Here is a 14,551-nt window from a genome sequence, read left to right as displayed (position 1 = left end):
TGGACTGGTGATTATTAGTTTAGTTGTAACAAGTGATATTTTAAATTGAGTTTCACAGTTTATTTAACAGAAATAAGGATAATAATCTGTCTTGTTTAAGTGTTTTCTAAAGTAACTGAACCCACCTGTGTAAACTTTGACAAAAAGGAGACAATTATGTAAATTCTAAAAACAACTGTAGTAACCCACAGGAAAACAAGTGAATTTATTGCAGATTGCTATAAAAAACTGAATAGAAAAATAAATTTGTTTTGTCGGTTGGATTATAAAGTAATAGAACCAGGCTTTGTGGACTTTTGACAAGAAAAGTATAATTATTTAGTTTTAGATAAAACTGTGATATTCTATGGCATAAAATTTTTTTGTAAATATGTTTGAGTTGTTCTGAATATATCATTGAAAAAACAAGGGATCGTGTACTGTCCATTTATTGTTTGAATATATTGCCAAAAAATCATAGACACCTACAATAAAATGATGAACTATCAGAATTAGTAATTATTTTCTGAGTCATTTTCTGAGTAAGGAAGGCAACTAGCTTGTAGCACCTGCCACAAATATTTGTTTGGCTTGTACATACCATAGATTGCAGAACTTTGTATTAACTAATTGAATCACTTATCAAATATACACATATTAAACAGCAGATTAGTCGATGTTTGGAGAGATTGGACTGGTCAGAGCAAATGAGTATTACTTTATAATTTGTTTCCATTCTTCACACTTATTGAGAGTAACATCACATCCACCACAGACGATAACTACAACTGGGCCATCACCTGTAATCTCCTTATTCTGAATCAGATTGCTGAGGATCCCACTGTACAAAGCAGCAAGAGTAGCACCACAAGCAGGTTGAACAAGCATTCGATGATCATCTACAAAACAAATTAAGGTTTCACATAAACAAACAGAATAATTAACTTATGATACAGAGGTGAGCAATTTATGTTTTGAATATAAATGACAAATTTGCAAAACTAAGTACTTTCTTAACAGGTTTGATCAAATGTACAGAAAACATACTCTTCAACACAGTTCAATAAATTTACTGGGTTTGTTTTGTCCAAGCAAGTTTTTCAAACTTTAAATAGCAGCACCCCTAACTCAAAGTTTCCATTGTGCTCCCCTCACGTGAAAATTATTCTTGCAAGTGATAACAGTGAAATCAACATTTTTTTCTTTTTCTGTGTAATAGTTTTTGTTAAATAAATTAATTTTTGTAAGCAGTGAGTAAATATGAAATAAATGAAAAAAGCTTTGATAGCAAAGTGAAAGCACTATTAGATTACTGTTGTAATTGCCCACTGTCTTGTGTGGTGTATTCTGATCCAATAACTCAACCTAAGTGTTGTATTACTGATCTTTTTATTAAAGAGCAAGTGCTATGCAATAAGCGACTGTCAACTACAAGGAAGAAAAATAATTGAAAGTATACAACATGACAAAACATTTTAGTAGCATGATACATGACTTGATCTGGTTAGCAAGAACAACATATCTTTTTATAGCTCATATATAAAACACAAAGGCTACATAAGACATATCCAAGTGCAGTAGGCATAAATGCAGAACTGTATTGAAAACATGTCAATCTATGAAGAATTCAGAATAGCATCAACACATACTTTCTCAGATTACAGTTCATTGAACACAAAAGTATCATTTACAAACAAAATTGCAAATTCTATTATTAGATCCAAGCCCATGTGGTGAATCAGGGAATTTCTCACTGAAATCAATATTCTTCTTTGCAATCAACAAAACTCAAACAGTTGCTTACTGACTTTGAGGCAAATACAGTCGTAGTTTGAATACAAAAAACAAACAAGGAAAATCCAAATCTTGAAACATTCTTGTGTCTGCTTCATGATAACGACAATATTTCTTGTCACAGTCTCAATCTCACCTGTATCTGATCCAGTGTATGGATGCTCACCTCCTTTATACAATACTGTATCATTATGCTCAGCATTTGAATCAGTTTACAATCAGGATCTAACACTCATACATGAAAATACATTTAAAGGATTATATAATTGATTAAACAGTAAGTCATACAACATTGTTGTATATTTGGATAAAACTGCATATAATGGAATCAGAAAGAAATCCAAAGTTACAACAAGTACTATTTTTAAATGCACAAGATTCTCATTCCACAAAGGTGATTTGGCTAGAACTGCTTCTAACTAATACAGATTATCATTTGGCACTGAAGATGCTTGAAACATTGCATGATACAAAATAGTGTTGAGCAAGACTTCACAATTGTCATCTCCAACTGTTTAGTTTCTTCTAGTGTTATTTTTTGATTTTTTTTCTGTCAAATAACTGTGCACTCCCCCTGTGGGGCACATCCAACTATATGGAAAATATTGGTTTAAACAGTCATATGAGCTGTCTCTGGCATGCCCCTTGCAGGTATCAAACCTCTCAAATTTTAGCCTTACAAGTTTCTAAGCTTCTGGCTGAGCCAGTAGAAGAATATTAACTAAGAAATACTTCACATTTCATAACGGTTTTATTGTGATACTTTCTGAAAAATTGTGATAATTAAGCACTTTTTACTGTTTTGGTAGTTTCTTTTTTGGTCCGTTACGTTTTTTTATATAATAAATATTTTTTTATTAAAAATCGTTCAAAAAAGAGGTAATACTGTAAGAAGTAAGATATTACAAATCATACCTGCAAATTTTAAACAAGCAAGTACAGCTTCTCTATCTTCCACTACTTCAGAAATGATGGGACATGTGGGGAGATAATCCATCAGTTGTTGGCATACAACCACAGAACCCAAACATTTTGCAATGCTACAATAATCAAATCAAATGATACAACATTTAGTCATGAATAAAAGGATATATTATGATAAATTATAAAATAAAGCAATAGTATGCAATAAACTTTGTTTAAAAATATAGGCATAACAACAGTTTACATTACACAATAAAATTTCAACAAAATTGTATTGTAAATGTGGTTTGGCCTATATTTTTAAATAATAAAATACTACAATTTGTGTTTGTATACAATCAGATGTCAGCATTGATAAACAACAATTTATACTTTCTCCTCTTTCCTTATACAAGTATGTCTTTTAATAAACAGTTAGCTAGCAAACAGTTAAGTACCTCATTAACAAATATTTAAGAGTTGTATCTGTAGTTTGTTGGGTTTTTTCAGTGAAATGTAACCAAAAGAAAAGAGATTAACTTAACTGCTTGATTTTGAAATAAGTATTATAATTTCTTAATAATTTAAAGGCAGCTAGTATAATCTGTCCCATTCTCCAAGCTGGCCAGCATCAGTTATGTGTATTATAGCAACTAGACTGAACAAAGGACACAATTACATACTCTAAAAACTAGGTATACTAGCTATGTTTGGAATAATAAATATTCTAGTTCAAGCTTTTGGGAGACACTCATTATCAATTGAAAAGAAAGAATTCTTCTTTTTTTTTTAGTATGTCTCTTTATGCAAATGCCCAGTGTGCAAGACATCATGGCAAAGGAATTAACAACTTATTTATGTATATTGGACACATATAGAAGAATATACACCTGCAGTAACCATGATTAACATTCTTCTCAGTTAGGTATATCTTGCTCACTCAGAACTAAGCACAGATCGTAAATGATAAAAATTTCGAAAAAGAAACAAAAAACTAAATTGAGAATAACTCTTTTTTATGTTTATAATAATTTCACCCACTTATTACACCAGCAGTCTGTATTCAGATGTGTTAGGGCATTTTTAATTGTAACCCACTACAGGCTATTCCTCAGAGAACAGTACTTTTATACTTCTCTGATATGCTTGTATGATTATTAATATCAACAGCAATAAAAAATGCAAAGAAATTCAACAAAAAACAAACTGAACATTTCATAAAATAACTACTTCTATTTACTTATGAGACTTGAGAGATTTCATTAACAGGATACTATTTAAATTATTTTAATTTTTAAAAATTGATAAAATCTGTTTATATTAGACAATATACTAGTTTATGTAGGAATTGTAAACAATAGTAGATACAAAATCCGACCCTCTTAACAAACACAACTGTTATTTGGTTTAAAGTAGTACTACCTGGTTATTTCAGGAAGGCGTACAATGTGTCCCGCTTTAACAGATACATTAAAACTTTCTGCACCCTTTGTTTCCATGGCAACAACTGGAACATCTTGCCAGCCAACTTTGGCTAAGCCAGAAAGAATGCCACAAAGCAAGCCTCCACCACCAACACTGCACACGATAACACTTGGACAAACAGCCAGTTGGCTGTGCAACTCTTCTATCATTGTCGAGTGGCCATCCCTAAGTATAAGTAAGATTTTTTTCTTCAAATTATTAATTTTATAATATTCCTGTAATATGAAATTGTGCTAAATATTTGTCTGCTGTTCGTGGGTAAAATTCTTTTATAACATACCGAATTTGAATACTCCTTTTTTGTAAGTTGTTTATAGTACTTGTGATTTTGTTCTATAAAATCACATCTTATCTAAGACTGTTTTTGATTAACTTAAGCCAAGTATTTTTCATATTAATAAACTAAACTATAAATAACAAATAGCTGTTTATCAAACAGCTTGAGAGATACTTCAAACTGAAGTTCAATCAACAGATGTCCTTCTTACTCTGTTCAATGTTTAAGGTTGGACTAAGACCAAAATGTCACAAAGTAAAATCTAATAACACAAGAGTGAAAAAAGCATTATTGTATTTACTTTTTTTTAGGTGTTATGTATATCTTTAAGAGCATTAGCTTCTTAATTATGTGAATTCAGCTCTTAAAAGAACACTTTCTTTATTTAATGAAGTTCAACTATTTTTCTTTAATCTCTATGTATTCTAACATACAATTTTTTTTCTTATATGGTTCAAATAAATACAACTAATTATGATGATATAGAACCGGTTTTATTGGGCTAGATTCTTTGACAAGTAGGTGTCTGTGACTTGTTGGTGATAAATTCAAACAATAAATGGACAGCATACAAGTCACCTTTTTTTAAAATATATTCAAAACAAGGAAAATATATGTACAAAAATATTTACATTATAGGATATAACAGTTGTATCTAAACCTCTAAATAATTCTTTTTTTCTTGTCAGAAGTCCATACAAGCTAGATCGGTTGTTATAGAACCCATATAAAAAGCCAAATTTCTTTTCTCTACTCTGTTTCTCACTACAAAATCTGAGATAAGTTCAGTTATGTTACCCCATGGTATCCAGAATTTTAAATAATTGTTTCCTTCAAATTCTACAAAGCCAGGTTAAAGTACTATAGAACACTCTTTGACAAGATAAATTATTCTCCTTATCTTTTTGAAATTCACTTCAAAAGAATACCCATTATGGATAAACTAACAATCATGCAGTCCATGATTTTTCTGATTTAACTTTTACCTTTTTAATTTGCACTCACTTAGTTGCTTATAAATACATATTGTCCATCTGAGGCCTAGAACTTTCTACAAACTATGATATGATATGATGTAACAACACTCATTTGGGTCAAGAAGAAAAGTACAGAAGGTTCGGAGGAATGTGATGTTAAATTACATTCACAACATATGGCATTTACTGAGTTGAATAATGTAATTTGTCATAACTTTTGCCTTTTAAAATAATTACTTTTAATATGCTTCTCATGAAAATTAAACAATTATTAAGTACTAAGTCACAAAATAAACTAAATAATAACTCTTACACTAAACAGTCTTGTATATCTAACAATAAACTCCTTTTCAAGAAAAATATTTACAATATATTTCAATATTATATACAAAGATAGTTCTCAGATCAAACACTAAGTATCCTCATAGAATCTGCTCCAGCATTTGCAGCTTCTTTGTCAGCCTCTCTATGCATAAGATATTTATTAGGGCTTCAACTTGACAAGATCCCTTGTTCTCATCTGGATATTGCATGAGGTCTATCTCTCCTAACTTATCTGTAAACTGGCACAGTAGAGCTTATACCTCTTCCTTCCTTTTGCCACTCAGCTCTTTCTTTATGTTGATATGTTTGTACATCTCATGTCTACTAAGTAGTCTGAGGTCTATTACGTCTATGACAAAGTCACTGTTTTCTGGTTCTGCATCTGAGGCAGCCACATCTGTCATGTCCATCTGTGCCTCAATAACTGCTTAATTATGCCCTCTTTCTCCTAAAAGTACTTCTTCAGTATATTGGTATGGTATATTTTGGTCATCCCATCCACTTTTCCCTTATAGTCCATTCTGTCAAACACTTTCTGTAGCTCAAAATGTCCTTTCCCCTGCAGATCAAGTTTATTGTTATCTGTGGATAGCAAAATCAATACCTTATATCTTAATTGCCCTGTTATAATTTGTGGTATTTCCTTGAATTATGTAGTAAGTATTGTTGTTTATATTGTAAATAGTGGTGACTTCCATTGAACATTACCATTGAGGTATTGCTAGGTATTTGAATGCCTGTATAGGTAATTGTAATAATTAACAGAAAATAGTGTAGTAAAAGAAAACATATTCAAGGCAATAATGTTTATAGAATAACAACAGCTCAAGGAGACACACTGAGAAACTTATTGCTATGTCATTAATTTATAGCTAGTTTATGAAGAACTGACACTACCAAGGACAACAGAGGAGCTATTTAAAGCCACTGAAAAACATCTACTATTTGTTTAAATTAAATTAGAACAGAGAGACACTATCAATGTTAAAAGGGGCTATTCAAGCTATAAACTAAAGATAAGAAACTGTCCATTGTATGTTTGAGTTGAAATGAATTGACACAATCGAGGTTAAAAGGGGTTAAGCATACATGGACGTTGAAACAAAGAAAGACTTTGGATAGCAGGATGATGTGACAGTATGGGCTATGGTGACTGATTAACTAAGTAACTCACAATTTTGGAGTTCATAAACAAAAAGAAACTCTGGTCACTTGATGACATGTTAGTACAAATTATTATTACGAAATGAGCTTAAAAAATCACAAACAGGAAGTCAGCTGACATTATGACACTATGAATAGGCCAACAATTCCCCCCTATGCTAATATAAAAGGTTCTATAACAGACACTGGAACATTACAAATTTAGCAAGCAATCCAAACTTATCTTATTATTCACATCTCAGCTCATCTCATAGAAGGAGGAGGATAGAAGATCTCTCTTACTGTTAGTGGAAATGCTATTTCATGCCCAAGTTATTTGTAAGCATTTTGAATGCCATTCTTTCTTAAACATCAGTCATCATGTCAATAGTTAAAATGACTGCCTATGATAAACATGAATTAAAATATATACATGTGTGAAGATATAAATGGTTGATGACTTAAATAAAAAGTGTTATTAGAAGTCCTAGTCTCAAATCCCTTCACTTTGTTTTAACTATAAACCCTTGAGTTAGTGCCTGTGTACTCCATTTGCACACTGTATCCTTATTTCAAATAAATATTTAATGTAATAGCAGGTAGTATTAGTTGAACTAAGTCAGCCCACAACCATGTTACAGTGTTCTATATGAAATTTGAAACCTGCCTCATTCTTTGTGGTCAAACTGTCACATTTATTTTGAAATAAATATCCACATAATAAAATCATCAAGTATCCTATTATCTGCAGGCCTAATTCCACCACTCTCCAAGCAATCATCGAGATACCAATATGTCATAAAAATTAAAATTTTTCTGAAAAAAATAAAACCTAAGTACAATATAAGTCCACAACCTTGTATACAACATATGAATTAGCTAATTAAGCCATCATTGCTCCATTTTCTCTTCACAGATTATTACTGAAAGATTATGAAGTTCATTATTCTTTCACTTTATGGTACTTAACAGGAGATTACAGCAATCAAATCAACAACTTTCCTTACTGACATATGAGTTAGCCATCTAAGATACCACATCTCCATTTTCTCTTCACAGGTTATTAACAAGAGATCTTTGTTCTATGCCATTTGTTTTATCTGCAGCCTCTTCCTATTTTATTGTACACAACAAGATGGTTCTGCCACATTGGTACTGCTGGATACCTTTCTCTTACATGACAAAATTTTCTTCTCATATAGATAGATGTGTTACCAAAAATACTGTATCTTTAAAACTTCTTAACATATTATTTTGCCATTCTGTGCTCTTAATATATATATTTATTGTTCCCATCTATTTGTAGTGATATTCTAAATTCTGTTTTTTATATTTTAATGTTTCTGACTAATATTTTTTTACCTGAGATATAAAAAATCAGTTCATGTCAATATGTATGCTACTAAACACTTTCTCCACATCTTTCTGTTTTATTCAAGTTAGTGGAAATGCTGTTCAATGGGAGTTTGTGCTTGTAATTACTAATTTTAAAATTCAACTTTAATATGAACTGTCATATCTGAATAAGTGATATTGTAAAATTTGTAATAAATTACAATATTTTATCATTAATGTTGAAATACTGATACAAAAATTAATAGTTAATGGATTTAATAAAGAAACTTTAAAATAATTATTAAATTACTCTGTAACAAATATAAGAATATATTAAACTAATATAAAGAAATAAAAATTTGAGAAAATTTTACTTAAAATTTCTTATAACTATTTCTAGCTATGAATAAGGTCATTTAACAACTTGGCACTACTTCATGCAGATGTACACCTTGCTGCATATAAAGGCTTGCTTAGAACATGATAGTCACACATTTGTATTTTACGATCCCAGTTAGGACATTGGGATCTATAAGTCCCTTTGGACTGATGACTCATTTGAACACTGCCAACTTGCTTCTTTTAATCTTCTAACTATCCCATCTATGGCTCTGACCTCAACCTTTGCTTTGCCAGCTCTGCCTGGACATTTCATGGTTCTTGTAACACATACTCATCAAATCCTCCAATTAGCAAACATTAAAAACCATAGAAATTCTAAACTTTAAATCCACAAAATCTCTATAACATATCTGCATGCGGGGCGAAGTGGGATAATCCTATCCCTGAACACCCCAGTTTGGGAAAGTGAAAAACCTTTCCTCAAAAATTAAATATCTGCCATGGTTTTGTTGTTGTTGTCGATAGTCACAGTAGACTTGTATAATGGGTGGTGGTTGGGAGCTATACTAGTTTGTTTGGATAGCTGGATGGGGTGCTTCATGCTGGTATAGTTTGTTTGCTGTGCTATCAATTAGTGCCTTTCTATTTTATTGGGGGTTGGAATGCTAACTTCAAGAGGTAAGTTTTCAACTTGCTTATCCCCAAATGACAGCACCTTATTTTTATATCAATTAATTTTATTCTTCTTTACTTGAGAGAGTAGTTACCTTCCCACAACTATGTGCTCTGCTAATTTCTATTTCTACATCTATTGTTACTCTTTTATTTCTGAGATTGGCAAATGGAGATTAAGACTGATAGACAATGTATCCTGACCACAATGTGGGCCCTACTTCTTCAGTCACCTTCAAAACCTAGGGTACAATTGATAATTCCACACTATAACTTGTATCCTGGGATCTTTTCAATTAATGCAGCATTTTTTTTTGTTTAATTAATTTTTGTTTCTGCTTGTTTTTTTTAAGTTATATATATATATGTATATATACACATGTAAAAGAACAGTGTATTAATCATTCTTAAAAAGTACAAACACCTGGCAATCTTAATTTTAGGGTATGAATTAACTATTTTTCACGTATTAAGTGACTTTGAAATTCATACATACCAAACCATAGGATGGTCAAATGGAGTGACATAAAATATACCTGTAACAAGTATAATAATGTAGTTATTCAAGCATTTACAGCTCAAAAGAGCAGAAACATTTACAAGAAAATGTATACAGAAAAGCAATTTTGATAAATATCATACATAAACCTAGTTGAGTTAATAAGTTAATTATTTAAAAAAAAAACTTGTTAATTTACAGACATCAACTACATAAGTACATACATTTCAGAGGAAAAAAATACAAAAGTTACATTCTTCTTACCTAAAAACATATTTTTTAGAGATGCTTACCTCCTTGCACAGGTTAACTGTATTCCCACATTCAGATGGTGGAGAGGCAAGTGCAGAAATTAACTATATAAGCCTCCTTTCAAGAGTACTAAAAAGAAATGCAGGAGATATAACACTCCATATCAGGGGCTTTATAAGGACACATCTGTAAGAGACCACACCTCATCTTAATCAGAGTATACTTTCTTTAACTAAATGAAGGATTTGAAGAGATGGACAGATGATAAGCTTAAAAGGTATCACATGGATAAGTAGGACAGGTACATAACAGAAGCCAATGGAAGGCTAATATGTCTAGTACAGTTGGGACACATTCAGACTGTACCAACTGCATTCACCTCTTCAACCATCAGTCTTTATAAGTGCATACTAGCTGTGACAGAAAGGCACATGAAAAAGTATCAATGTACAGTTCTCTCACCTTCAGACACTATGAACCCACACCAACCAGAGTAGGAAGACATTATAGTTGGAACAACTTAAGGATACTTATGAAACCACTATGTAGTCATCAGACTCTATGACCCCATTGCCAGCTGTGGGAGTATAGTCAATGAGTGATATATCATAGTTAGGTATTAAGGAATATCAATTACTGTAAGCATAACTGATAGGGTTATTTCCTTGCAAGATCAGGTCAAGAAGAATAGAGAGTAGGTAAGATATGTGTCCAAACTTCACTTGAATATTGTAATGTATCTAGACAGGCCCATGTACTATAGAAACACCACATCCCCATTTTTCATCATAGAGAGACTATGTTTCAGCACCTGCTTTCATGTTCCAATTAGTGTGGATCCTCCATGGTTCACTACTACAGCAGATGGGAGCTGGTGACAAGAGTCTCCCATGCTCCACTCAAAGAGAGTGGAGTGAATTTATGTAGTAGAAGCCTTGAAAAGTGTGCCCAAATCCCCACTGGTCCTCAGTATAGAAATATATTTTACTGAAGGAGGTGCAATTGATAACTGCAAAACCCTATTTTTAAAGGCTAGCAAGCACTAACCAGAGAAGAAAGAATAAATACAACTCTAATGCTGGCTTCCATGGAATGGGTGGAGTCTGGATGGGACTAGAAAAGGTTATATTTAAGTACCATGAACAAAATTTCAGTGTTCTTGTGAAACAAAATCTCATCTCACAGTGAACACTGACTGAGCCAGAACAGATGGTATGGTCTAGCTCAGTGCTTTCCATTATCCTGACCTGATGTAGTATTTTAGGTAAGTATACCCTGGGAAGCATCTTTACTCGTCATCTTGTAGAATTCAAAAGTAAAAGAACAGTGAGGAAGGAATAACTAAATGAATACATACACCCATTACAACTGTAGGATTAGTTAAAGAATAGCCATTGGTGAAAGTTTGTGTGCTATTGGAAACAAGACAGCCAGATGATATAGAGAGTTTAATGTGAAAAAAGTGACTGTGAGGTAGTCCTCATGACAGCATAAAGAAAAGGGGGTTAAACGTGGAGAGATGAGACTTGAGATATCACATATATACATTTGCCATCAGGGAGACATTATACAAGATGTATGAGTTGGTATATCCAGTCTATAAAGGAATATGGAGAGAGACACCAGCTAGAGAAGGTGCCCCACTCATGAAAGGACAGTAAGATGAACCACAAAGAGGAAGAATGTGAAAAAACACTGAATGGCCTGGATAGGACAAAAAAGAAGGGAAGAGCAGTAATGAGATAATGGGAAGAAATAAGGGTGGAGTACAACAGCTATCAGTGGTAAGAAAGAATTGGACCCATATGTTTAGGGAGAAAAGAAACATCTGCTAGAGGTTTAATAGGAACCTAGGTAAAAGCATGAATAAACAAAATGATAATTCAATCAGATAAAAAGTAAGAAGAGGTATTGGATAAGAAAGGAATGAAAGAAGGCAGAAAAAGGAAGAGAAAAAGAAACTGTAACATAAAGAAAGATTTGAGGTAAAGGAAATGCCACTTTAAAATCAGAAATACAAGAAACTTATTGATCATAGAAGAATCTGTGAAACAGGACAAATATATTGCAGTGTAAAGGAGTCACAGGTAAATGAGACCAGAGTAACAAGCACATCTCATATTTTGGCAACCAGAAGGAGTATAAAGCAAAGACATGGGCAGGGGTGTCCAGTGAGTCAACTCCTCCCCTGAACAAATTTAGGCATATTGATCAATATCATTTTTCAGCTTTCATGTATAATAAACTCATTCTGTATGCTCTAATAAAAAGGTACAATTTCTATAAACACTGCTACATTTTAAATTTGATTTGTTTTAATGACCATTTTATTAAAAATCTGTATCAATTTCAGCTTTTTAATTTAGTAACTCCCTTAAACGTTTCTGTCTCTGCTACAACCAAGTGGTAAACCTGCCTACACCTCTGGTAGAAAGGTGACAGTAGTGGAGCAAAGGAACAGCTACACAATCAGGGAGGTGGATCAGACAAATCCCACATCCAAAGACAAAAAGATGTCATACTCAAAGGAAAGAGCAATGTCTGAGGGTGGATCAGAAAGGATAGAATGTTGGGAAGGTCAAGCCAGGGCTGAGATATGTGAGGAGATGGAGAAATAGTAATAACAGTTGGGAACACCTTTGAGGGGCTATCAAAAGGGCCCTGTATAGAGCATCTTAAAACAGAGAAAGAAACTGAGAGAGGAGGGGAAGAGGATAGTATGCATAATGAAAAAAACTGGAAACAAACCTGGTGAAGGACTAAATAACGAAGCACAAAATACCAGAAGAGAGGAAGTTTATCAGTGAGGGTTGTGGCAAAGTAACAAAAGGAGGAGGAATAATGAAAAAGCTGAACAATGAAACATTAGTGGGTAAGGAACCAATCTGTGGGTAGGACTTGGCCAAGTTGAGAAAACAGTTTGCAAAGATGTGCAATGTCCCAAGAACATGACAGGTGATGAACACATTCATATGCATAGATACAGGACTAAGTCTGCACACTATCTTCCATATGTATGTGAAGGAGTAAAGAAAGAAAATTAAACAATATCTCCCAGAAGGTCATGTTATGCACTCAAGTAGTCACTTCTAAACATTTATTATGGGTAACACTATATGGAACAAACAATTATATCTACGCTTCATTTTCTAATTTTATGTAAAGCAATAATTAATGAGATTTAACTGTTATAGCCTTTTGGACATGTGAAGTAGTAAAGATCTAAGACAAAACATTACCTACCATGTGTACAAGTGATGAAGTAATAGACTATAACAAAATGTTATCATCAATGTGTAACACCTGATGGATAAATTATTATGTCTAAATTTTACTTTAAATAATACACAATGAAATAAATAACTATCTGATCATTACAGACTTTATGGACATGTTAAAGAGCAATTATTGAGGATGAAACATTATCCACTATGTGTAAATGCTAAGATGTAATAAATTATAATAAAATAGTATTGTCTGTGTGCAACTTGTCAAGGAGTAGTAAATGAGAGCTAAACATTACCATCTGTAGATACATATTATGTAATAAAAACTATGATAAAACAATAATTGTCAAATGATCATGTCAGTGACTAATGATGAAGTCTATACATCATCATCAAGATTTTGCAAGTTAAGGAAGAATAAATGATATTAAAATATTATTACCTATGTGTACATAACGAAAAAATAAACATGAAATTTCTAAATATACATGTTAAAGAGGAACTAGATCAAAGCATCATCTACTGTGTGTACATACTGAGGAGTAATTATGACTAAACAACATACAGTAAAACCTGTCTAAGGCAGAATCGTTTGGGACCGAGTAAAATTTCTGGCTCAGACAGTGAACATTCATTTCCTTAATTATGTATCATTTTTGAGCAGAATGTTATATTTGCTTGACTCAAGGGAAGTAAGACATTTGTGAATGAAGTTATTATACTGTTTATGCTATATTTATTAGAATAAGAACAAAAATAGACATTCAAAACATACACAAGTACACAAAATTTTAATCAAATTTATTTGAAGAAAGTGTCCAATTTCAAGTGTTTCTTTTTTTAATGGGCTTTGTCATGTGGTTAAAAGAGAACATAAATTCTGCAGTCTTTTCACGAAGTTCATTTCCCACTTCATTTTTGCATAACATTTGATAGCATTAATGCAACTTAACACTTGCAATGATGTAGGAATTTCTATTTCTCCACTATCTTTTCCATTTTGTTCATCTTCTGAATCTCTCACACTGTTACCATCTTGCAATTCTATTATAGATTTTAAATCAGTTTCATCAGTTTCTGTTAAAATATTCTTGCAAATTTCACAAAACATTCTGCATTCACAGAATCATCTGCATCAATCTTCTCAATAAGAGTTTGAATTTCACTAAAATCATCATAACAAACAACTTTTCCACAATATCTGCCATTATCAAGAATACATCCACAGTTTTGATACGCATTTGATTGAATGACTTAAAAATGCAATTGCATCTAACGTGTCAATTTTCATGGTCATTTCAGATGCTCTCTTACAGTCGTCTAAGTTTGCAATAATATGTCG

At 32.3% G+C, this 14,551-nt stretch overlaps 1 protein-coding gene across 2 annotated transcripts in view; it reads right to left on the bottom strand.

Annotated features, from left to right (window-relative positions):
* Window positions 1-412: 412 nt before the first annotated feature.
* The window catches only part of LOC143244307 (serine dehydratase-like), a 46,781-nt gene continuing 32,642 nt past the window's right edge, over window positions 413-14,551 (bottom strand). For both annotated transcript variants that reach the window (XM_076488733.1, XM_076488734.1), the window contains exons 4-7: window positions 9,728-9,767; window positions 4,099-4,326; window positions 2,689-2,813; window positions 413-878 (exon numbers count right to left, since the gene is read on the bottom strand). In XM_076488733.1, the coding sequence (XP_076344848.1) occupies window positions 694-878; window positions 2,689-2,813; window positions 4,099-4,326; window positions 9,728-9,767 (578 nt within the window). In that variant the 3' untranslated portion in view covers window positions 413-693. The remainder of the gene's footprint in view (window positions 879-2,688; window positions 2,814-4,098; window positions 4,327-9,727; window positions 9,768-14,551) is intronic.

Source organism: Tachypleus tridentatus, chromosome 2, assembly GCF_004210375.1.
Source record: "Tachypleus tridentatus isolate NWPU-2018 chromosome 2, ASM421037v1, whole genome shotgun sequence".
Lineage (NCBI taxonomy): Eukaryota > Metazoa > Arthropoda > Merostomata > Xiphosura > Limulidae > Tachypleus > Tachypleus tridentatus.
The sequence above is the reverse complement of the archived record's forward strand: the minus strand, read 5'-3'. Positions and strand labels throughout refer to the sequence as shown.